General features: G+C 35.8%; 1 protein-coding gene across 1 annotated transcript in view; it reads right to left on the bottom strand.

The window, feature by feature from the left end:
• Nucleotides 1-25,588, bottom strand: part of TNKS (tankyrase) — a 151,492-nt gene that overhangs the window by 38,324 nt on the left and 87,580 nt on the right. The window contains exons 6-12 of the mRNA XM_070408327.1: nt 16,826-16,920; nt 15,301-15,367; nt 14,852-15,038; nt 13,086-13,207; nt 11,612-11,703; nt 11,444-11,522; nt 2,700-2,871 (exon numbers count right to left, since the gene is read on the bottom strand). Coding sequence (XP_070264428.1) covers nt 2,700-2,871; nt 11,444-11,522; nt 11,612-11,703; nt 13,086-13,207; nt 14,852-15,038; nt 15,301-15,367; nt 16,826-16,920 — 814 coding nt within the window. The remainder of the gene's footprint in view (nt 1-2,699; nt 2,872-11,443; nt 11,523-11,611; nt 11,704-13,085; nt 13,208-14,851; nt 15,039-15,300; nt 15,368-16,825; nt 16,921-25,588) is intronic.

Below are 25,588 nucleotides of genomic sequence, written 5' to 3'. Positions count from 1 at the left end.
TGTCAAATCTTAACCCTTTGGCTTCCCTTATTCTGTCTTTCACATCTCATTTGCCTCCATTCTAACTGTGCATGACATTACTGCATTTAAGGTGCGCATATTATGTCCCAATGATAGTGATTCTGGTAGTTGGTAAAACTCACTGAAATAGCCTTAGGGAATCTATAGATAATATTTTTAGTCTATCATTTCAACAGAATAAAATGACAACTGTTTATGTACATAGAGTTAGAACTTCAGATATTTTCAGATTATAGCATTTGAAGGATACAATTACTATGGTTGAATTTTTAAATTCTAAAAATGATTTGAAATTGGCATACCTGTCTTGATGCAGACTGATTTATAAAAGGTATAATTTTACAATCACACAAAAATTGTTATCCTATATAATAAAACCCTAATAGGCAAATTGACCGAATGGCAGAACGACCAGTCTCTGACGTGCACTGACCACCAGGGGACAGACACTCAACGCAGGAAGCCAGGCTCATGGCTGGCGAGCACAGCAGCAGTAAGAAGGGAGGGGTCCTGGATTGTGAGAGGGTGCAGGCCAGGCTGAGGGGACACCCCCCCGGGGACACCCCCCCCCCAGTGCATGAAATTTCGTGTACTGGGCCTCAGATGCTTCTGAAAACTATGAGAAAGACTTAGTCCTAATCAAAGAATAGAGTTATTTAAAGATATTGATTAATTACTATATACAAATAATGCATCCATTATAAATCCTGAACAGGCTTAGATTCATTTTTAGAAATAATGTGAACAAAGTATTAGCTGAAAGGACATACACACACACACACACACACACGCACACACACACAGCCCAGGACCTTTATACAAAGAGACGAACAATTTTAAAAAAACACATAACAATGAAGTTAAAAAGGAAAAATAGTCAAAAGAAGACTAGCTGATATGCAAAATACTGTATTAATAAAATTCTTTATAAGCACACTTACTTTGAAGAGGATGAAAATAAATATTTCACCTAGAGTCAAAGGCTAGAGATTGGTTTCTAATTTTTTTAGAAACCCTAATTCTTTCTGTCTCACCAAAATGAAAAAACAAACAAACAAACAAAAAGCTAAATAAGGACACACATGTAATAAGTTAATCCATAAAGAAAAAAAAATAATGTCAAATATCCACTATACTATGTTAAAAAAAGCTAAAGTTTCAAAGCCTGAAAGGCCGTTGGTTATTTTAAAAAATCTCCTGTAGACTTGTTATTTAGTATTGGACTACAAAACTGGCAATAGGTCTGAATGGCTTATTTCAAAATGCAAATAAATGCAAATGGGGATTTCAATTGTAATTTAGCTATCATTAATTCCCTAAATCCTTACTTCTGTAAAGGATTAGGTAAAAGCGATGCAATAACCACAATGGAATATATAATCAGAAGAATTCAAGTTAAGATCTGTTCAAAAGAACTATCTGTGATGCTAGTAATACTCATCTGTGCTGTTTAATACAGTAGCCACCAGCCATGTGTGACTATAGAGTGTCTGAAATGTGGTTAGTACAAATAATAAATGATTTAAAATTTTAATTTTAACTAATTTAAATTTAGCCACATGTAGCTAGTGACTAACAATTGGATAAAGTAGGTTTAGAAAGAAAGGTCTAATCTTCTAAAACAATTTTAAAATGCTCATTTATAAAAAACTGCTTATTTTCTTTAATCTGACATTAATTTTGACATAAATATTGCCAGTAGTTTATAATTAAAACTTACCGTCATTTTTTTTTTTAATGTTATAGTTAGGACACTTAATAGTATAGATTTTTGGAAGGTATCCATATAGTTAGCCCATATTATTTATGAATTAACTTCTGGATAGTAAAAGGGATATTACAAAATATTCATTATAAAAAGGGGGTCCTGCACCTGATGGAGTAAAGGACTGGGCTACAGGTAAGAACAAGAACTAGGACTTCTGAGTTCTAGTCTGTTGCTTTCCCCATTTTACTCTTCCACTTTGTTATGTTATTCTGGAGCAGATAAACTCCACAGTCAAAATTAAAGAAATGAGAAATAAGGGTCAGGTATATGAAATTTCTTTTGTAGCAATTTCGTCATTTTTCAGTAGATGGATTGTGTTATTTTGTCTAATTTTGGGGTTTGGGGAACTAGTATCTATTTTTGTATCAGTCTTATGTATATTCTTCCTCAATAAACCAAGCACTTAAAGTATCAAACACTATACTAGGTGGGCACTGTTAATACTCAGCCAGGTTTTATAATTATATTTAAGCCAGGAAAACACAAGATAATTTCAGAAAAGTGCAATGAAGTTAAATTACAAAACACAGGTCACAGTATAACATTTTTAAGAACAATTAATTAAAGATCCTAACCATATGAATGACCTGAAATTTTCTCTATTGACAGATTTTAGAGCTACCATAATTCCACACTGTTTATATGAGCTTTAACTAACTTTTGATTGTAACACACAAGTCAGGTTTTTAATTTAAACCTTTTTCTCATGATACCTACTTCACCTCACCAAAAAAGCTGACAGAGAGAGCCACTGGCTAAACTATGAGAAAGGAAAGGCAGCAAAAATATTCAAACAAACAAACATTCCAAGGAGCTGCTAAAAACAGGAGGTACAAAGTTTGTCCGCGTTCATTAGTGGATGGGACATGGGAGAGAGAGAATAATGCAATGGTTAGCTATTTGAACTCACCACTCAGGATCTGCTGCACTGCTTCGTTTCCCATCTGCGCTGCAGTAAAGCCTTGTAAGGAGATGATGGAGGGGTCAGAGCCATAACTCAGCAGGAGGCGGCAGGTCTGCAGGTGACCTGCGAGGGCAGCTCTATGCAAAGCAGTCTGACCAAGAGTGTCCAGCGCATTCATCTGAAAAATTATTGGTGGGCACATGAAATCGAACATCTAATTTTGTTCCCTTTTATTCAAGCAAATAATTTCAAATGAGAAAATGCAATTGACGTAGCTTTTGAAAAATGCCAAAGATAATTCATTATTAACTTTGCTCATTGGTTCTGTAGAAATATCATCTTCTTTCTCTGATCACCTTACTGAAAATCATAACAAACCTATTCTTTCCCTAAATGACTTTCTGTCCATCTTCTACTCCCTGCCATTCCCCTCAACACTAGAATATGGCCAGGACTTTGTCCGATATCCACTGCCTATCACATTAAAGATGTACATTAAATACTTCTGGATGAATATGTTTTATCAAACTTGTTCTCAGATATAAAAACAACCAAATATGTAAACAAAGACAGTTAAAGTGATTCATTACATTTTTTTCTAATTTTAGTAAATAATTATAATAACATGCCCTAGTTGAATTACAAACACATTTAACAAAAAGAATAATAATTCAAAGATTCACATGTTCCATTTCTAAAGGTTTCAAGAGTTGTAAAAAATAATAATTTAGTTAATTTTAAAGCTAGGATATTAAACTTCTGGACCATGTTCATGATTTGATCAAACCTTACTGGCCCTAAACTGTTTTCCAGGATGCCATGTAAATACCTTCTACTCCAGTCAGCCCAAGTCCATGTTCATTGTACATATTGCTACTTCAGAGAAAAGCCCTTCTTTCTGCTGCTCTGGATTATGAGATCCAGTGAAAGTCCCACTCTTCTAAGAAGCCCTCCTTGAATATTTGAAGCCTCGATAATTTCTTTCTGAACACCTATGTCAAGTCAGTGCTATCTGAAATATTATAACATCGTGATAGTTTGCTTCCCAAGTAAAACTAAGGTTATTGACAATGTGGACTATATTAGGTTTTCTGGGTCCTCTATAAAGCTCCTGTTAATGATGCATAGTAAATTATCAAATATCTGCTTGCTGGTTATTCAAAACATTTGTGCACACCTACCAAATGCATGAGTAAGAAAAAAAGGATTTAAGACAATGAGTCTCCCTGTCTCCAGTCTTGCATCGTTACAAGTAAGGCCGTCACGCTTGGTTAAGCAAGGGTTCATCTAGATTCTTAATGGTGGTTTACAAATTCGCCATGAAATACTGACATATTTAATTACAGCAACTTTGCCATCAGAAAAATGACTGATTATACATAGACAGCATAAAAGTACAGCCATTAGCATGTACTGATGGAAAACACAAGCTACCAAAGTAAACTTCTTGATTTTTTTCCTATGAATATTTCTTTATTATTTCTTCACCACAGGAGAAAAACTTAAATTTGAGAATATTCTAATCACTAATACTTTTCTGGAAATTAGATAAGAAACCCACTAAATTCTTCAATTATAGTTATGAAAATCCTCAATGCAGCTTATTAAATCATGGGAACATGGTTTGAGAATTATTACTCCAAAATACTGATCTTACCAAGTTATTCCTCAGCTTAGCGACTTATTCAAATAAACTTGAATGAACCCCTGACCATCATTTAAGGCAACCCACAATTTACTTTTGTACCACCTTGCTTTCTGTATTTTTCCATCACCGTCTGATATGGCTATGCTCTAGCTTTATCAGATTATGAGAAGCCCTATCTACTTTATGAAAGTTAGTTTCTAAAGTCACTGCCAAAAGTAAAATATGCCTTTGGTCAAGATTATCCTTAAAAACACCGTAGCAATACAATAGGAGAGACAGATGTAAAGTTTCCTGGTAAATCTAACACTAGCTAGCTTACCTCCAGTGTCTGAGCAGATTGACTAACTATCAGATAAAGTATAGAAAGTATCTTAAACATTAAAAACAGTCTATGTGTAATAAGAGGTCTTCTCTATAAATATGTATGGTGAAGCTGAGCGTAATATAGAAAATAGTAGATTCACTTCTATTATCTCACTTATTCATGGGCATGCACTCATGGAGTGAAACATTAGCCAAAAATCACCACTCATTAAAATTCTTTAAATTAATATTTGTTCCTCTTCTTTCTCTCCATGTTTTGAAAGGGGTGGCCCTGAGTGCAACTCTACTGTGTATTCTGTGTTCTCATTTCTCTACCATGCTATTCTCTCTGCTTCACATTCCTTCCCTTCATATATACCTATCAAAATCAGAACTAGTTGTTCATCTCCTAAGAATTCACGTAAGAAAGGGATGCAACTAACATAACTACTAGGCTCTGTGTTAGATGCTTTTTGTAAATTGTCAGCTATTTAGAAGCAATGATTATGACAATCTGCAATGTTACTTTTCCCTGCACTTTCACCCTCCCTAAGAACATAGCTGGAGCTTCAGAAATGCCTTCTGAATGAATGAAAAATGAAAATAGAACAACATGTAAATGGTTACTAGAATTAACTTATAAAAGGAACTTTTTAGCTAAAACAATTCCAACCATTTGATGAGAATTGATTTGTAACCCTAAGCTAAAAACTTGATCATATACTGAAGCTCTATGTCCTCATTCCTATATTTATATATAAGGCATTTACTAATTTCTATAAGTAGTATCATATTCTAATATTTCAGAAAGCCCAATTTTCCTAGACAAAGTAAGTCAGACCAGAACAACACAAATTCTTCGCTTTAGTAAATGTATGCATTTTTTTGTTATGAAAGAATATTATAATTCTTCCCTCAAATTCTAAATGGTATTAGTAACAGTATCTGTGGAGTGCTTTATCAGACAACATAGTGGAGGCACTATAAGAAGTCACTGAAAGGTATTAGCGAGTAATGTAACAGAAGCACTCATTCCATAGAAACAAGTAGAACAACAAAGCTAGAACAATTTGGTGATACTTAGTACAACACACTTAGAAAGAATAACAATGGAAAACAGGAAAATATTAAACATTCTATAAGGGTTTTTGTGAGGAAGAATTATTTCTCACTAGGTACAAATGGCAAATTTCTCAGGTCCACCAATCTTAGGACTCCAGGCTTACCCCTCTATTGTCAAAATATGACTGGCAGCTCCATGCATCATTCCATAGATTCTCATCCAAGGCCAAAAGGCAAGTTTTTTACATCTATTTTAAAAGAGAAGAAACCTTTCCCAGCAGACTTCTCTTTATGGTTGGCGCCAGAAATGTTTCCTAAACTCATGTCTACACCAGTCACTAGCAAGGAGAATGAAATTACTAAAATTGTTTCAGATCCAGCCTTCCCTGAAGCTTCCATACATGCAAAAAAAAAAGTTCTATAGGATCCGCAGGTCAATTTCCATCAGGGGGCTATTTTATACTGCCTGGAAACTAAGAATGGTTTTCACATTTTTTTAATGATTATATTTTAAGTGGCTATATAAATATCTACATAAAATCATCAATTTTGTCTCTTGGCCTACAAAGCCTAAATATTTGCTATTTGAAATTATTTTTTTTTCAAAATATATATTTTATTGATTTTTTTTACAGAGAGGAAGGGAGAGGGACAGAGAGTCAGAAACATTGATGAGAGAGAAACATCGATCAGCTGCCTCCTGCACACCCCCTACTGGGGATGTGCCCGCAACCCAGGCACATGCCCCTGACCAGAATCGAACCCGGGACTCTTCAGTCCACAGGCCGACACTCTGTCCAGTGAGCCAAACCGGCCAGGGCTGCTATTTGGAATTTTAAAAAAATGTTTGCTGACCCCTGTTCTGAAGCAAGGAAGAAAGGGAAAAATGACTACTGGATGAAAAATCAACTATCTGCTAGAGCCATTACAGATCTTTAAATTGATTCAAAATTGAAAAAAATTTAAGGTTCCCAACTTCCTTTTATATTTAACTTTATCAATACTGCTAATGTGCTACATTTGTTTATCCTTTTGTTCAGTCATGGAATATAATCAGGGATCTCTAAAAAGTGGCCAACCTCATTTTTTATTCCATATTTTCTGAAGTGGCCCAACACACAGAAGAGCAAAATGTGCTTGCCATCCACAGTAAGTATACGTTGTTTTCAGAGGGCAGCAGTAACTGTTTTACATGGCTACAGATCAATCTCCATCCCTCAATTTTTAAAAGGACAATCTGGAAGGATTTGTGTTACTGCTCTAATTCCATTTCCCAGTGAAGAAGAGTGAAATAGTGTAACTTTATTTCACTGTGATCCCAGAGAATTGTTTAAAGGAGGCTCTCCTAAGTCTGGATTTATTATTCTAATCTCATCATTCTATAAGATAAATGACAAGTGATAGTAATTCACTCTATTGTTGGAGAAATATAGAAGATTAAATGACTCATGCATGCCACCCACAATAGCAATAGCAATACTGGAAGCACTAAAAGAAGGCCAACTCAAGGACAGAATATAGCCTATGACCTGGAAGATCTCCGAGACAACACTGTGTTTTGTATTCTTGGCTTTGACAATTCTGACTCACACACTGACAATTATTCACTGAGGCAAAAAACTTGGGCTTAATAACATTTAAAATATTCTTTATATATAAGAATCAAACTCTTAAAGAAACAAGGAAATATAGTCTAGTATCCTATCTAATAAAAGAGAAACATGGTAATTAGCGTACGACCACTACCCTTCCCATTGGCTAATCAGGGCAATATGCAAATTAACTGCCAGCCAAGATGGCAGCCGGCAGCCAGGCAGCGGGAAGCGAACATGAGGCTTGCTTGCTTCAGTGACAGAGGACTCCAACGTTCCCTGCCTGCCTTGCCGGCCTCTGAGCAGTTTGAAACATTGTAACAAATATAGAAGCTAAACAAAACCCCAGAAACCAGCTTTCAGCCAGCCGGGATCTCAGAGCTGGAGTTGAAACAGTGTTTCGATTATAGAACCGAAACAAACCAGATACCTGCTTTCAGCAGCGGAAGCCTCAGAGCTAGAGCCAGAGCTAAAGCTGGCCCAGAAGAGCTTCAGTCAACCGCCAGCCTGAAAGCAGCCCTCAGCCCCTCACCCAGTCTGGCCAGGCACCCCAGTGGGGAGCCCCACCCTGAAGGGTGTGTGACCAGCTGCAAACAGCAATCATCCCCTCATCCAGGCTGGCCAGGCACCCCAGTAGGGACCCCCACCCTGATCCAGGACACCCTTCAGGGCAAACAAGCCAGCCCCCAGGCCTCTATCTTATATAGTAAAAGGGTAATATGCCTCCGAGCACAGGGATCAGCAGAGCCGCGAAGCCTCCTGGCACCAGATCAGGGTGACAGTGGGCAGCGCCCAAACCCGCTGATCGCCCTGCTCTGTGTGTGACAGGGGGCGGGGCCACAACCTCCCTATCTGCCCTGCTCTGTGCCTGATAGGGGGGAGCTCCCCAACCCCCTGATCGGCCCTGCTCTGTGTGTGACAGGGTGCAGTGCCCCAACCCTTCCCCCCCACAGGCTCTACTCTGTGTGTGACAGGGTAGAGCCATAACCTCCCCATTGGCCCTGCCCTGAGTGTGAGAGTGGCGGCGTCCCAACCCCCTGATCCATCCTGCTCTGTGTGTGACAGAGGGTGGTGCCCTAACTCCCCTATCGGCCCTACTCTGTGAGTGACAGGGGGGAGCTCCCCAACCCCCTGATGGGCCCTGCTCTGTGCATGACAGGGGGCAGCGCCCAACCCCCTGATTGGCCCTGCTCTGTGTGTGACAGGGGGCAGCGCCCCAACCCCCTGATCGGCCCTGCTCTGTGCGTGACAGGGTACAGAGCCCCAACCCCCCTGATGGGCCCTGCTCTGTGCGTGACAGGGGGCAGCGCCCCAACCCCCTGATTGGCCCTGCTCTGTGCGTGACAGGGGGTGGCACCGCAACCTCCCCATCGACCCTGCCTTGAGTGTGACAGGGAGCGGTGCCCCAACCCCCCAATCGGCCCTACCCTGAGAGTGACTGAGGGTGGCATCACAACCTCCCAATCTGCCCTGCTCTGTGCATGACAGGAGGCGGCGCCCCAACTCCCCAATCAGCCCTGCTCTGAGCCCGACCAGGGGCTGCACCTAGGGATTGGGCCTGCCCTCTGCCACCCAGGAGCAGGCCTAAGCCAGCAGGTCGTTATCTCCCGAGGGGTCCCAGACTGTGAGAGGGCACAGGCCGGGCTGAGGGACCCCCTCTTCCCCCCCCTCCCCCCGAGTGCACAAATTTTTGTGCACCGGGCCTCTAGTTATATATATAATTGCCTCAATGGTGATCAAGCTGAATTATCAAATAAATGAGATCGCCACTCACAAGAATTCTTCTAGAGCTTTCAAATTAAAATGTATGTATGTACTGCTTTCCAGAATTTGTTTTCAATCTAAAATATGTATTTGACAGATTTATTTAATATACATCATCATTAATTTACTCTCCATATTTAAAGACATAAAACTTTAAGTCTTAATATTATTTGGAACTACCAACATACATACTTATTGAAGAAGTCTGGGAATGTTAAATCAGTTTTTCTGATCAAGTCTTTTTTAGACCCAGTCCTCTCTATTTTCCTCTATCAAAGTATCCACTATTAGGATATGATAGAGGATGCCATCAGAAATGCTTACTCTTCAGCACTAAAAAGGCTATTTTCACTAAAGTACAGAAACTGCCTCAAATAAGAAAAATGTTACATTTAATGTGTTATTCTCCAACTGTATAAGGTGTCAGAAAAATAACAGACATCTGGTAGTTTTAGAGGCGAAACAGATTCCCTCTCCGCCTCCCTGCTGTATCTACAGATAGCAACCTGAGGTATATATCTTTATTTCTATCTGAGTAGTAATAATAATTTTCCTAAAGAGGCTAATTGGATGATAGAAATTTCAATGGTATTTGGCTTAAAATGTATAGGACATAAAATTATGATTCAAACATGCCAAAACAGTCCTGGAAACCAGCAAGCAGACTATAAGGAACTGGCTAAGGGGAATCTTTCAGTGTGAAATAATCTAGTCTCAAAGAGCTAACCTAGAGGCTGCGTTCATTTCTCTACTAAATTTGAAGCTATCACTGTCCACATCACTCATTTGGTAGGTAATCATGAACTGTTCCGTGACATTTTTCTAATCAAACATTTACTATTAATTCACATTGTAACTCTACTTTAATTAAGAAAACATATGTATGTCTAAATCTTAACCTGATTTTAAGTACCTGAGAGTTGACACTAGTCTCTGTATTCCTTTAGCTAGAGTGACAATGTGTATCTCCCCCCCCCCCCCCCCCCAAATCAAGACACCTTGTAGTGAAAGGGTACAAAAAAAGAAATTAACAGGCGTTAATGAACATACAATAGAGCAGCAGTTCTCAACCTGTGGGTTGTGACCCCTTTGAGCAGGGGTCCTCAAACGTTTTAAACAGGGGGCCAGTTCACTGTCCCTCAGACCGTTGGAGGGCCGGACCATAGTTTAAAAAAAAACTATGAACAAATTCCTATGCACCCTGCACATATCTTATTTTGAAGTAAAAAAACAAAATGGGAACAAATACAATATTTGTATTTGCATGTGGCCCGCGGGCCGTAGTTTGAGGACCCCTGCCTTTGAGGGTCGAACGACCCTTTCACAGGGGTCACCTAAGACCATCGGAAAACACATATATAATTACATATTGTTTTTGTGATTAATCACTACGCTTTAATTATGTTCAATTTGTAACAATGAAATTGGGGGTCACCACAACACGAGGTACTGTATTAAAGGGTCGCGGCATTAGGAAGGTTGAGAACCACTGGTTTAGGATAATGTCCTAATGTACTGATTAGGACACATGTAAAGTACAATGTCACAACATGCTGAAAGTGAACAGATGAGTGAGTTTTTCCCTGTTTGGTTTATGTTATGTACTGCCAGTGTATTTAGGAGGAATTTTGATCATCTTCATAATGTAAAATATATAAGTATATTTTGAGATAACAATGTTCGGCACATTGCTATTTAATTCAGAAATCTACTTTAAAATAGAAGTTTATTTCATTGACTTTTATTCACTTTACAGCACTGTGCTGTGGCCTCCCTGTCAATCCCTCCCTCTCAAGCTCCCATTTTGCCTTAGGAAACACCTTGGGCGTAGACGTGACTCAGGTCGAACATGGACCTAATGAGGTTGCCTGCAATAACCTGTGTACTAAGTATTAATACATTTCAAATTCTTTATTCTTAAAGATTAGTATTTTAACAAATTAAAATTCTTTAGTGTTGAAGTTATTTGAAAAAAATTACCAGTATGAGTGTGAAGGAATATAGATATTCTTTAAAATAAGTGGGCGATATTTTGACTCTCATTCCTGTAAACCATCACTGATGTTAACTATAAAATATATTAATTCCAGTATTAACTTAAAACAATGTAAAGCTGAAATATATTTCAAATGATAAGACTGTAGTTACATTCTATTACTTTATAAGAGAATAACAGTAAATTACAATAAAACACAAATTATTTTTACTAGGAACAAGACTTAAATCAGCTTTTAAAGGAGACTCAATGAATTCAAATACATGCTAACAGTCTTATAACATTACTTTCTCTCTGATTTTCCTGAAGAAATTAACAGTCTTAATTAAGAGCAGCTAGCTACTCAATGCCAAGTCTGGCACTTCATTTCAGGTGTGTGCCTTACCTTTGCTCCGTGCTTATGCAGAACTTCCATGACATCATTGTGAGCTCTTTCTGCCGCAACATGCAGTGGAGTCATGAAACTATGGAGAGGGGAAAGGGAAGAGGTGATTTACTAACTTTAATTGCATTTCCCCTTTAGGAATTGAACAACAACTGCAATTACACTTACTCTTTATTTTTTTCATTAACATTTGCTCCTTTTCTAAGTAACAATTCTGTCACTTGCTTTCGTTTGGGATGCAGGGAGGCCACAGCACAGTGCTGTAAAGTAAATAAAAGTCAATTAAAAGAACTTCTATTTAAAAGTAGATTTCTGAATTAAATAGCAATGTGCTGAACACTGTTATCTCAAAATATACTTATACATTTTACATTATGAAGATGATCAAAATTCCTCCTAAATACACTGGAAGGACAAAACATAACCCTGGCAGCAAGATGAAATTATGCTCTTGGTTAAGCACTAAGAAATACTTTCATCTTTTCCTATAGCCAATAAATAATTATCCAGTCCAAATTTACTGCCTCTCCAAAGCTACAAAAATCTGTAACTAAATTTCTCAATTCATTAGAACGTCAGCCACATAAATCATTATTTCTCCAACTCTTTCACACAGGTACTCCTAGCACTACAGAAGAATAAATAAGGCTTTATGCCCAGGGGCAGGCACGAAGGTAAGAGACCTCAAAGAGCTTAGAGGGAGACGAATTCTCAGAAATTCTATGTTTTATCCTATATTTATATAAGTTTTATATTCATCTTTGTTTTATATTAATGTCTACATTAAAATTTAAAAAGTAAAAAACTAATTTCTAATGAATAAAATGAACACTCTAAAAAGCAGGTCAAGGTTATTCTGTGACTCTTGAGTATCACCTGGAATAATGCTGTGTAGCATGAATGTCTCTGAACCCGTTTTAGGGCCATATATTTAGATGTACATAGAATTGGCCCATTTCAGTTTGGTAACTCTTTTAATGTTTCCACATGTTTTGATGACAGTTTCACTATTTTTGTGCCAGATATATGAGAGAATGTTAACTGAAGTATATTTAGAGGTCTGTGATAGAAGCATCACAAATGTTTCAATATTAAAGACAATTGGTACAGTCTGGAACAAAAAATGCACAATCTTACCATTTTTGATAATGAATGTAATAATTCTTTGAATGCGATTGCTCAAAAGAATAATGCAAATATCTTTGAAAATACTTTAATCTTCTATAGAAAACAAATAAATATGATTACTCAAAAGGATAATTGAAGTATCTCTGAAAATATTCTAATCTTCTATAGAAAACAAATATATTTATCTAGCAACCACAAGAAAAAGAAGATTCTATAGAGAAAAATCACATCTTATATTTATGAAAGCACTGGCCACAAAGGTGGATTTGTTACAATATGGTTGGGTAAAGGCAAATGTAAAATTAATTCCCAAATCAAGGTTGAGCAAGTCTATTCTCTCACCCATGAAAGCAATAGCCTCCTGAACCAAATTAAAAATCAATGCAACCATTAAAATGCAAATCCCTGTCACTTCAGATACCACAGTTACTTTAAGGTTTCTGAAATAAAAATCATATTTTGTGCTTACACTGCAATTATCAACCCACAGAATGGATTAACAATAAAATCTTACCAGTGCAGTTTCATGAGACTGTGGTTGTTTGAAATTAATGATTTCCAAGGCAAGTGTTTTTTTAACTTTGGCTAGGTCTGCTTCTCTGGCTGCTTGTAGTAAAGAATGACCTTTAAATTCATCTGTTAATAAAATAATGGTTGAAATAAATTTTTTAAATTTATAAAAATCATTAGCATAATTGTGAATTAAGACAATTATTAACTTTACACAGTCCTCTACTTTAGCAACAGCAGCAGCATGGTGATAAGATGATGAAGGTGCAAAAGATGAGGGTGTAGGTTAATGAAAAATTATGAATTATGTATGATCTGAAATAAGGCTTTTTATACTCCTAGAGTTCATAAAGATACACATACCAATATACTCACTCCAGGAAAGTTTTTAAACAAGCAACCTAACTGTCCACCAAATGGAAACTAGTTAAATAATTTGTGAACACTTATACACTGAAATACTTTACAGCTCTTAAAAAAAAAAGACAGACCAACATTTACTGACATGAAAGCATATATTATTAAATGAAAACTCAAGTAACGAAAGAGGAAGGATAGGCTGACCCAATTTTTGTGTGCTGTACTACCATTATTGCCTCCACCAATAAATGTAAGTAATGATTATTGCTATAAGCAAGTAAGAGATTTTTAAAAATAGATTTCTAAATTAATTACATAAATAAGAGTCTAATACCCTTATTTATTAAAAACATATAATCTTATTTTCTATTTTACAAGTTGGTTTGTATTCTGATATGACAACTTGTTAACAAAAAGCTGAAAATTGTTCTCCAAAGACACAGATGACCAACAGACATATAAAAAGATACCTGAGAGAATTATAAACTGTCATATGTAAGGAGTAAGATTCTGACAACTGCAAAGTAAGGTGATGTACTAAGAACTGATTTCAAGTAAAAAGTATGGTTTTGCTTGGCTTATCCATTAGTCTAGAGAAATTTAAACTGAATTCAAATCATACTGAATTCAAATGATCAGTATTTTAGATTACTTCCACCAAATCATAAAAATTACCTTATGTAAATGTGGGCAAGTGATTTCACTTTGGCTATACCACACAAAAGAAGTAAAACAGAATTGTGCAAACTTGATGATATCTATTATTACCAACAGCACAGGAATATAAGCTCTAAGAACTCAGAGATATTTTTCTGGTTTTATTCAGATGTATTTCCAGTTCATGGCACATAGTAGGTATTCAATATATGGTTTTTGATCGACTCATCCTTTACAAAAAGGGAGGGGGGGAGCCTCAACTTGTGAATTAGAATTAGGCTTAAATAAACACAAAATATATATAGTATATTAATATAAGAATCCTGTGGAATCATGAAGACAAGTTTAAGATCAGAAATGAAGATTATAAACTAGTGTACGTATAATAAATAGGGATATCATTTACAATATTAAAAAGTCATTTAATGCAACAGAAAAGTTAGAAAGGGGATAGAAATTGCTAAGGTGGTGATGGTGTAGAAATTTGAAATAGGATAATCAAGAAAAGTCTCACTACAAAGGTGGTATTTAAATAAAGACAAGGAAAGGGGAGTAAGCAATGCTGAAAGCAGAAGGAACAGCTAGTGTAAACTCCCCAAGGGAGGGAGGAAGGGAGGAAGAGGGAGGGAGGGAGGGAGAAAGAATGGAAGCATATCATCCAAGTTAGACAAAACACCAGCCCTTATAACCAAACAAAAGTGAGATAGTCTAATCTGCAACAAATAATTTTGACTTCAGGATATAAATACATACAAGTCAATCTCTCCCGGAGCTCAGGAGTTGGCGCCATATCCACAGCACTTTTCCCATGGCAATTGACCAGTGTAGGATCAGCACCATGGCTAAGCAACAGAGAGCAGACTTCTACACGATTCTTGGAAGCAGCCTCATGCAGAGGAGTAAACTGCCAGAGATCCATGGCGTTAACACAGGCTCCATGCTGAATTAAGAGAAAAAGTTTTAGGTCAGTAATCATTTTGTTGGATTAAATAAAGCTCAGAAGACACTTATTTCACTGTAATATTCAGTTACAACTCTTTGAAATGTCAACAATATTTTAATTTCAGCTTTTATAAATAGTTTAAGCAATGATAATATTTTAAAACTGCTTTTCTTAAAAATCTTATTCATTAATAAACACATGAAAACTCATGACGAGTTAAAAAGAGCAAATGAAATTCATTATTTTTTATTTCTTTTACCTTTAGTAGCAGTTCTGTGACTTCATAATGTCCATATGAACATGCATTATGAAGAGGCACAAGTCCACTAAATGAAAAAAGGCAAAGTAAAATACTGAAATTTCAAACAACTTACAGTCATTTATCCAAGAAGTGCTAAGCAACAAAAATCTAATAAATCCTAATACAATTATGTTAAAAATATTTTAAAGTATTTAGTAAGATGATTCAAAGCACAGATAATTTAACCTTTTGTATTTCCCTTGTATTTTGTGTATACAATCCTTAAATATGATAAAAACACCAATTAGAGAAGCATTTAGGCAAGATGAAGAACATGTGCTGACAATTGCATGCTTTATATATGAAGTGTTTACATTAAATAAATGTTAATTGATAGAGAATTGAAAATTCCTACTCTTTTGTTTCATTTTCAAAGTAAGTACCAGCACAAGAATAAATATCCAAACTACTATAACTTGCATTTCAAAGTATCTTTCTACATGAGTCAAAGACCCCCTTTTTTGTGCTGTACTTCTCTTGATGACTCACCTATTGTACACCCATCTGTTTTCAGACATGCACAAGGAAATAGAGATGTACAAGAGCATCAGGCATTTGTACCCCTATACTATCGGGACACCATTCACATATGGCACAAAACCTGGCGCAGGCGAGAGAGAACAGAGTACGGAAAAGAGCAGATTTGGAATGAATGGATTCCCCCTCGGGTAACTGTCTCAAGTACTGAGTTCTTTATTCATTTCTATGTTTCCTGACATGGAAAGGGGCAAACTGAAAGAAACCTCCTCCAGGGCTTCTCTTCTTTATGCTGCCAATCACAAGAGTGTAATATGAATCTATTTACCTGGGTAGTAAGGTCAAGTTATCTTTTAGATCTTAAGGTGGGATAATGAGAAATGTTAGCCCATCACACAGGACAGCAAACTTGATTCATATGTCCCTGGAGACTAGATAGAAAACTCGTACAAAGTTTTCCAAAATACACTTACGCATAAAGTAAATGATGTGACTGCTTTCTTAGTCCCTCTGCCCTAACCCTCCAACCCCCACCACATCAACCTTCATACGGATCTTTTAGGTTTTCCAAGTTCAGATGTCCAATATTTCATCAGGGAAAAAACAAATTAGAATACTGTATAGTTACGATTTTGGTTTATTAATAACAGATAATCTTTTCATTCCAGATAAATGATAGCTATATTAATAGATTATCATAATTTTCAATTTGTTTTATCTTTCTGAAATGCAACTTGAGTTAAGAAATAATAATTGCAATTGAAACAAATTTTAAATAATAGAATTTCAATAAAATTAAACTAATTTAGGAAACTATTATAAGAAGTAGTATATGAAAATAAAATCGAAGTTGCAAACATTCTTAAAATGCTACACAGGCTGTAAAGAAATGGTCTATATGACTTTCTTTGCCTAGTGTTCAACAACTTCAGCATATAAGATGTTGAAAACAAAGCATAACAATCCATGAGCAAAACCATTAAAGGAAATAAACTGCTACACCTACCCTTTGTCTTTTGCATGAACATCAGCACCATGCTGAAGCAGCAGCTGAACTATCCGAACTCTGTTGTAGCCTGCGGCAAGATGTAAAGGCGTAGACTAGAAAACAGAAGAAAAACACACCCACTCCTTCAGGTAAATAATTCTTGCTTTACCATTTAATCTGTATTTGTTTAGATTTAAACACAATGAACGTTAACATACACAAAACATACTGAGTTAAAGTGGCAAAAATTCCTATTTCCTAATTGAATGAGAAACAATTCACTCACTTCAGGAGTAAATTCTAACTTCAGTGCCATGCACCTGTTTTCTCCTACTTTTTTTTATTGTTTAAAGTATTACATACAGTATTACATATGTATCTTTTTTCCCCCATCGACCTCCCCCCTGGCCATCTCCACTGCCGTCAACCCCCTAGTGTCTGTGTCCATTGGCTATGCTTATATGCATGCATACAAAGGCCTTCAGTAATCAAGCCCTACCCTAATCTCTCCATATTATTTCCTTCTTCTTTCTAGCATGAACCACTCTCACTATTCTCAGAAGACATGTCCGGGCTCACATCCCTCATAACTGAAAATATGCTTCTTTGTCCTATTTAAATCTTGTCCACCTTTCAAGTTCTAACTTTTCAATTCCAATTCTATCAAAAAGACTAACTAAAGATGCAGCTCTCAAAATTTCTCTTTAATAGGAAAGGTTGAAAAACCTCCCTGAAGAACTATTTGAAGAAACTTTAGTAGAAATTAAAAGGACAATGGACCATATTCATTCCAAGCAGCTGCTAGCAATGGGTCAAAACTAATTTGCTACATTGGATGCAATGAAATATGCCCAGGTAGTATTTATGCCCTCCATTTCATACACTACACATGCAGTATTCAAAAGGAAAATATCGTTTCTTCCCAACTAATTTCTGCCACTCTGTAATTTGAACCAAATTAAAAGGTTCTCTATTAAAACTTAATATAATAATTTTTAAAAATCAAAACTCATCTTTTAAAAAATTAGAAATAACATTATTTTAATTAAAAGGTTCTCTACAACCATAGTGATTTTTCTACTTGCTCATTTACTTAAATTTAAATACTGCAACATCTTTTCAAACAGGGTCTAATATACTTTTATGTACTCTCACTTTTCCTGTTTTTTATTTGGGCCTGGGAATTTAATACAATTTTCAATTTATTTTCTTTATGTATTACTTCAAATATCAAGATACAAAAGAATTACAAAATACTGTATTATCTATTACTGTGTTCATAGTACTCCACACATTTTATATATACTGACAGCCTCTAAGTTTAAGAAATATTTCTGAGCAATCTACAGCTAATAATGAGGAGACCATCCAGATTTTAAGAATCCTGAATAGGAAGTCAGGAACCCTGATTATACCCTTGGATCTTATGAAACTGTGAAAGTCATATTACCTATGTATCTCAGCTTCTTCATGTGTAAAACAGAAATAAAATAAAAAATTTTGTATATAGTTGATTCAATAATAGTTTTTATTTCTTATTTTTGAAAATGAAGTAACTAAATGAATACATATACACACACTGTTTATTTAGAAGGACAAAACATTAAAAATATCTAGTTTCTGGATTTTTAAAAACCATTTTGAGATTAAAAATTATTTATAATGCTTTAAAAATGGTAATATATTTAGTTTTTAAATGGCTAAAATTCAAATAACAAATAAATTAGAAGGCTCTGTAACTAACAAGGTAGAAGGTAATAGGAGGCCTGAAATAAAGCAACTGAATAAATGGAGTTAGGGGCGAGTGTCAAAAATTATTAGGCCGCAGAATTAATAGAATCTGATAATTGACTGATATAGATAGCAAGGGGTACAAAAGTTCCAGTTTGGAAATGTCAGTGACAGATGAAAGAAAGGAAGGAAACAGGGGAGTGAGGAAGAGAGAGGAGAGGAGATCGAAGGGGAGGAGAGGAGAGGAGCTGAGAGGGAAAGAATCTGAGGTCTGGGTTTTTTGAATTTGAAGTGCCTGATACCCTAGTGGTAATGGGTCTAGAATTCAGGAGAGGTGAAAGTTGGGCACAAATTTGATTATCACTGGTATTCATAGAATGTCAGCATCTGCCATGTATCTGGCACCATGTTAAGTGCTAGGGATAGCATGGACATAAGAAAGGTTCCACACTGTACCCTTAGGAGTTTTCTTATTCCTTAAAAACAGAAAGTCCCTAAATGAAATACATATAAAATAATTTTTATGTAGGAGGACAAAGGATGAGGGGGGAAAAGTCTAGTTTCTGAGGCGTCAACTAGAGAAAGCAGACAAATACAATTAAATGTGATGACTACAAAGGGAAGGTCAGGATGGCATGAGAAGCTAGAGGACATACACCAAACCACTCCAGAGGTGAGTAGAAAGGAGTGGGGTCAGGGAAGATTCTCAGAATTGCTTCCAAAAGGAGACGAGCATAAACACAAATCACTGAGGCAAAAGGATGGGGAACTTTATTCCGGGTCGTGTGGAGAGCACATATTAATACCCAGTGGACATGGTACAATTGAGGAACTCAAAAAATTTCAGTGGTTAAGTATAGTATGTGATTGGTGGAGATTATAAGAACAATGGGAAACCCCTGAAACAGAAAATTACTTAAGACTAAAGTTTTGGAAAGATCAGTCTAGTTACTCTATAGATAATGCATTGGAGGGGGAGGGCAAACCAAGTGACAAGCAGACATGAAGAGAAGAGTGCAGGCCTAATCTAGGAGAGAGTTAATGACAGTGTCAGTCAGCAAAATTGGTAGCAGCATCCAAGCAGAAGTAGCTGAGCTATGAGAGTGGATGAATTCCCAGGGAGAGTGGGTATAGAACAAGACAGATGAGATTTTCCAAGCAGTCATTCTAATGTGAATGCTAATTATGCAAACTAAATAGTATCACTAGAAAGCACATAAAAATCTGTAAAACGCATGCAGTAAATTTGAGGAAATGGTAGAAAGCAAAAAAAACCAAAAAACCAAACAGTACAAATTGAGAACAAAGGATGATTTACACAAGCTAATACTACTAAGAGCCCAGAAGTATTTCCTCCAGAAAAAAATTTACAACTAAACATTATACACCAAATGCTATCTTCTGATACAAAACAATTAACTTCATGTGGCCTAGACTACATTTAGTGAATAGTTACCACATAGTGCCAGCTTTACATCCCAATTGTCAAGTGGCAAAGTGATGATAAAAGTAATTTTCTAAATGCTAGGATAATTAACAGAGTATAATTTCAGTTTTGAAAAAAATAAAGCAGACCCATTTGTAAAATACACGTTATTTGATATTTTTGTGGTGTCTGTAAACTAGTAAACATAAGAATCCAACATTTAAGACGTTATACACTGCCAGTATATACTCCTCAGATTTATTCTTAAAAGAGATTTTTAAAAAAATGTTTAAAAAGTCAAACATGTACAGTGATAAAGTATGGAAGAATTGTAAATACAAATAGTCTTTCTAAAAATTTACCTAAATATTATTTTACTGTAAGAAAAATACTATTGCTAATATTTTCATATTGTAAAACATTTATAAAAAAAGGATCCTTACTTAAAGAAACCCCCAAATTCAAAGTTTTCTTCTTAAAATCAGGCCTTTAAAAAAAAAAGCCATTTATGTCTTTGCCTTTTCTGATACACATCTTCAGGGCAGTAGAAAGCACTTAAGGTAGCTTTAAGTTATCCTACATGCATAGCTACAATAGTGACAACTGACAACTCTGTTATAAAACTGTGGGTGAAACTTTAACACAGGTCCAGGTAGCACAATATAAGGAAATGAGTAAAGGCTTTAAAGTCTTGGTTTTGCATTCTTGCTTTGGTATTTGATTTTTTTAAAACAAAAATATGTACTTGTTTAGTAATTAAAAAGAAAGATAAAAGTGCTTTAAAAAAGTAAAATACCTTCTAAAAAAGTTAAAGTCCTTCCAGTAACAAAATATTTTCCCACTTAAATTTAATTTTACATATGATTTCTTAACAAACTCAAGCAACAATGGAAGACAAAATATTCCTGAGGATTAAAAAGAAAAAGAAAAGAAAAATCTTACAGATCAGTTATTAGCTTTGGAAAACCTATATACTATCATGTGTCTAGAATACCAAAATTTAATTTTTGGATCTTTTGTTTCCAGTGCACAAAGAAATCATGATAACTATTTCTCAAGATTTAAATGTGTTATCACATATTCAATCCCAAGGGAATTTTAGCATTTACATTTTAACACAAAGCACATATTGCTATCTCACAAATGACAGCTGGGTACAGGCGAAAGAGTTCCCTGATCTAATGGTGCTGAGAAAGCTTCTGAGGTTAACAATTACCATATAAAAAGAATATCTCAACCTCTGTAGCACTTTTAATCTAGGAAGCATAAAATATTATAAAATTTAATTCTGAATTTCTTGAGACTACTATTATTATTATTATTATTATTATTATCCTATTTTTATAAAGTACAAAGTTTGGGACATTCCTTAAACAAGATTTTAAAATGAGATTCCAAAATATCAATACTCCAGAATGATTTATCCTTTCCTTTTATTCTGTCTTTGGACAATACTTTTGCAATAAAAACACAAAAAAAAAGATTATCAAAGACTGGTCCTTAAACTGCCATAATCTTTCCCTAACACTTGTCAGAAAATAATATAGTTATTTATTTATGTATCTGTCTCCTATAATCCACTCTGAGCTCACTGAGAATGGAGAACGTATCTCAATTTTGTTTTAAGGCAGCGGTTCTCAACCTGTGGGTCGCGACCCCTTTGGCGCTCGAACGACCCTTTCACAGGGCTCGCCTAAGACCATCCTGCATATCAGATATTTACATTATGATTCATAACAATAGCAACATTACAGTTATGAAGTAGCAACGAAAATAATTTTATGGTTGGGTCACAACATGAGGAACTGTATTTAAAGGGCCAGAAGGTTGAGAACCACTGTTTAAGGGCTAACATAGTATTTCATATATAGTAGATGTTAAAAAAAAAAAAAAGAAAGGTATTGCCAGCTTTTGATTTACATTACCAAGAAATTTCTGAACAGAAGACACGGATACTTCAGCTTGGTGAATCTGACTTTAAATCTGTGTGAAAGGTTTACAACTATATTTGTATGCAGGCCTGTGTGATGTTTGATGCATTCCCTAGGAAAGGACAAACCACAACCGTGAAGCCATCATGATGTAAGTCATCGGAGAGCTGTCTAACCTCATGGTGTATTGTGTAGTTTGGTTTTCTTTAAGATGGAGATTCAGTTTGAAATAAATCATACCCTCTGGGATTTTTCAGACTAGGGTGACCAACTAATGCTGGTTTGCTGAGGACTTTCCTGGTCCCAGGAAACCCATTCAAACTGAAATGGTTGGTTACCCAACCTAGCCAGACTTAATGCTAGATGAGTTTCTTGGTTTCTAAAGCGCTCTGAAGTCAGAAAATTGTGTGTGCCTGTGTGTGGGTACACATGTGCAAGGGAACACATGCATTTGGAATAAGGCAAGACTTATTATTACTTTACCAAATTGGGAGAAGAAACCTATTAGGAATTGGCGCAAGAGATAATAAAAGGTACTACTCTTTCTAACAATTCATTTCTTAAATAAGACTCAAGTGTAGTTTTTTTCAGTTCCATACAAGCTCAATAATATAACATGCTATTCAAATTTTTCCTCCAGACTCCTGCTCTACAGTTAAAATTACCAAATCCTAAATAATAAAGAGCGAGTATGCTAATTAGACCTAACGGTGGAACGACCTTCCAGAACGACCAGTGGGCAAGGGGCAGGGCAGGGAGGCGGGGGAGGGGGGGCACGAAGATTGCGAGGGCCGAGCCCTTGCACAATTTTCATGCATCGGGCCTCTAGTGGTATTGATTATTAAGACTTTGTTACACTGGGCTTCTGCTATCACTTTTATCTTTTCTTTTCACCACTGAAGTATTCCAAAGCAAATTAAAGACACAGTAACATTTAACCCCTACATACTTTAGTAGGTGCCTCTAAAAATTATAGGCATTTTCTTTCAAAACCCCTAATATTTTTATTACACCTAAGAGAAGAGTGTAATCCTTGGTTATCATTTAATGACCATGTCAATATTCAAATTTCCTGATTACCTCAAAAACTTTTAAAGTTGGTTTGCTGGTCAAGATCAATACATTGGGATATTGTGCCTTCAACAGTATTCATCCTCCTTTTTGTTTTGTTTTTTTCATAATACTGCCTTGTTGAAGAAACTGTTAGTTCCCCTTTCTTGTGATTATTTAACTTGTGCCTATATCTTCTTGTATTTTATGTAATAAGGAAGTTAATTTTCCTCCTTCAAATGAAACTTGAATATTTCATAGGATAGTACTTATGGTGGATAGCAATTATTATTTTTTAAAATACATTTTTGTTGATATTGGGGGGGGAAGAAAGAGGGAGAGAGAGAGAGAGAGAGAGAGAGAGAGAGAGAGAGAGAGAAGAGAGATGTGAGAGACAAACCCTGACCAGGAATCGAACTGGCAATCTTTTTGTGCAGGCGACGATGCTCAACCAACTGAGCCATACCAGCCAGGGAAGAGCCGTAATTATTTGCCCATTACCTATCAATGGACATGTAGGTTGTCCCATCTCTGTTCTGGCTAACTTAACAAAACATCTCTTTCAAATTTATTTGGTTGAGATACATCAATGTTTCCCTTCTACACATAAAATATTTGCCATTAATACAAAATTCCCAAGAAAATATAACCACATTATCAGAGCTTATTAAATTTCTTTTAGATACAGAGACATGATCAATTTAAGAGTTTCTTTGAGACAGTGATACTTAAATCAGAATCAAAATAAATTAAAAGCTAAGGAATCAATATGGGCATGAGTCCATGGAAATAAATTTATCTCATGACTGCTGCCTATATTTTGAAGGGATATTTTCAGTAGTACCATAATGAAGATTAGACAATATCCTTGAAGTTTCTCAACTCTTGGGCTATTATAAAAATAATTTAAAAGAGAAACTACATCTGGAAAATAAAAATTAATGAGCTAAAGAAGAAATAAATTTTTAAAAAGATATTTTATTCAAACCTTTCTTACAAATAATGTGTTCTTTAACTTGTTTTTTTCTACAGATAACACATTACTAGATCCTCTTATAATAAAGTTTTATTTCCTATTATGAATCTTTTCCTCTAGTCCTTGGCCTCTTGGTCAACTGTTTACTAAAGCACAGTGCCTAGAGCTAACCACACCTATCCATAGATACGGTCTCATGTCAGTGGACTCTATCAGTACTATTCATGAATAGACACGATACTACTCATATACTTAAGAGTGTTTAATGTTTTTAAGTCTCTGTAATGGGGAGAGTTGGGTGACAACAGTATTTGGCTTCCTCACATAGTTATTTTCAGGCTAAAATGAAGTAGAAGATACAAAAATATTTTGAAAATACAAAGTATTTTTTTGAAAACAATAGCAAAATATTGTGGGTACTTCCTATGTAACAAATACTATTCAGAGTGTATTATATGTATTAACTTGTTTACTTTATACAACTACTACTAGAGCTAGAAACTATTAGTATCTCCACATAACAAATGAGGAAACTGAGGCATACAGGGATTAATACAGTAAGTTAGCAGATTCAGAGATCAAATCCAGACAGTCTGACCTCAGCACTCTTCCTCACCCTCTTCCTTTTCCTTTGGCTGGGCATTCTGGATAGGATGTTTAGAAATGCCCTAGTACGGCTAAGTGGCAGGAAGAGTTATTTTTGGTGACAGGATTGCCTTAGTAGTTCTGACCACCTTAATTAGCTTGCTGATCCACAGGGTACCACATGTCAAATGCTGTCAATAATAAGAGTGTGTTCATACCACTGGATGAGCACCCTGGACATGTATAACTTCTTAACAACAATAGAAATTGTCTAAAACAGTAAATATTGGAGGACAAGGAGGAATAAAAAAATACTGAAATTGGAGAAGATAATTTATCTGCCTCTTTCCCAGTGCAGGATTTTTCTACCTATCTCTAACATAGTCATGTGGTCTCTTTTTTGAACTCAAGTTGTCCAGTTGTCTCAACTGCTTTACATAGACTAACTTCCTACCTACCATCCCTCCTTAAAGTGTGAAACCCTAAATTCAACACTAAATCCACATGTTGTTTGGTACAAACAAGTACGCTCTCATTTAAAAAAAAAAATGTGTTCAAGTAGAGCCAGATAATACAGTTAACTGTCTGTCAGAGTTATCACAGTGAAGGTTCCAATACTGTCCTCTTCCAAAAGAGTTTTTCTGAATTCTACATAGACTATGTGACCAGAGGTACACTAATGCTTGATATTTTACAGCCTCAGAAAGAATGTTCTTTCAAAGTAACATATATGATCATCTTTAGAAAGGGACCTAAAGCATTTGTAAATTTGTTGAATTTATGAAATATAAAGCAATATTTCTATACTTCAACTGCCTTCTATAGTAAAAATTTATTTTTAAAGTGATAATGTAAAGGACTTAATCTTTTCTTAAATATATTTTTATTGATTTGTAGAAAGAGGAAGACAAAGGAAGAGAAACATTGATGTGAGAGCAAAACATTGATTGGCTGTCTCTTGCACGCCCCTACTGAGGATCCAACCTGTAACACGTGTGTCCTGACTAGGAATCGAATTGGCAACCTTTCCATGCACAGGATGACAACCAACAAACTGAACCACATCGGTCAGGGCAAAGACT

The sequence above is a fragment of the Myotis yumanensis genome, unplaced genomic scaffold, assembly GCF_028538775.1.
Source record: "Myotis yumanensis isolate MYYU_CA2020_CCGP unplaced genomic scaffold, mMyoYum1.0.hap1 SCAF_3, whole genome shotgun sequence".
Lineage (NCBI taxonomy): Eukaryota > Metazoa > Chordata > Mammalia > Chiroptera > Vespertilionidae > Myotis > Myotis yumanensis.
This window is presented reverse-complemented; position numbering and strand designations above follow the sequence as displayed.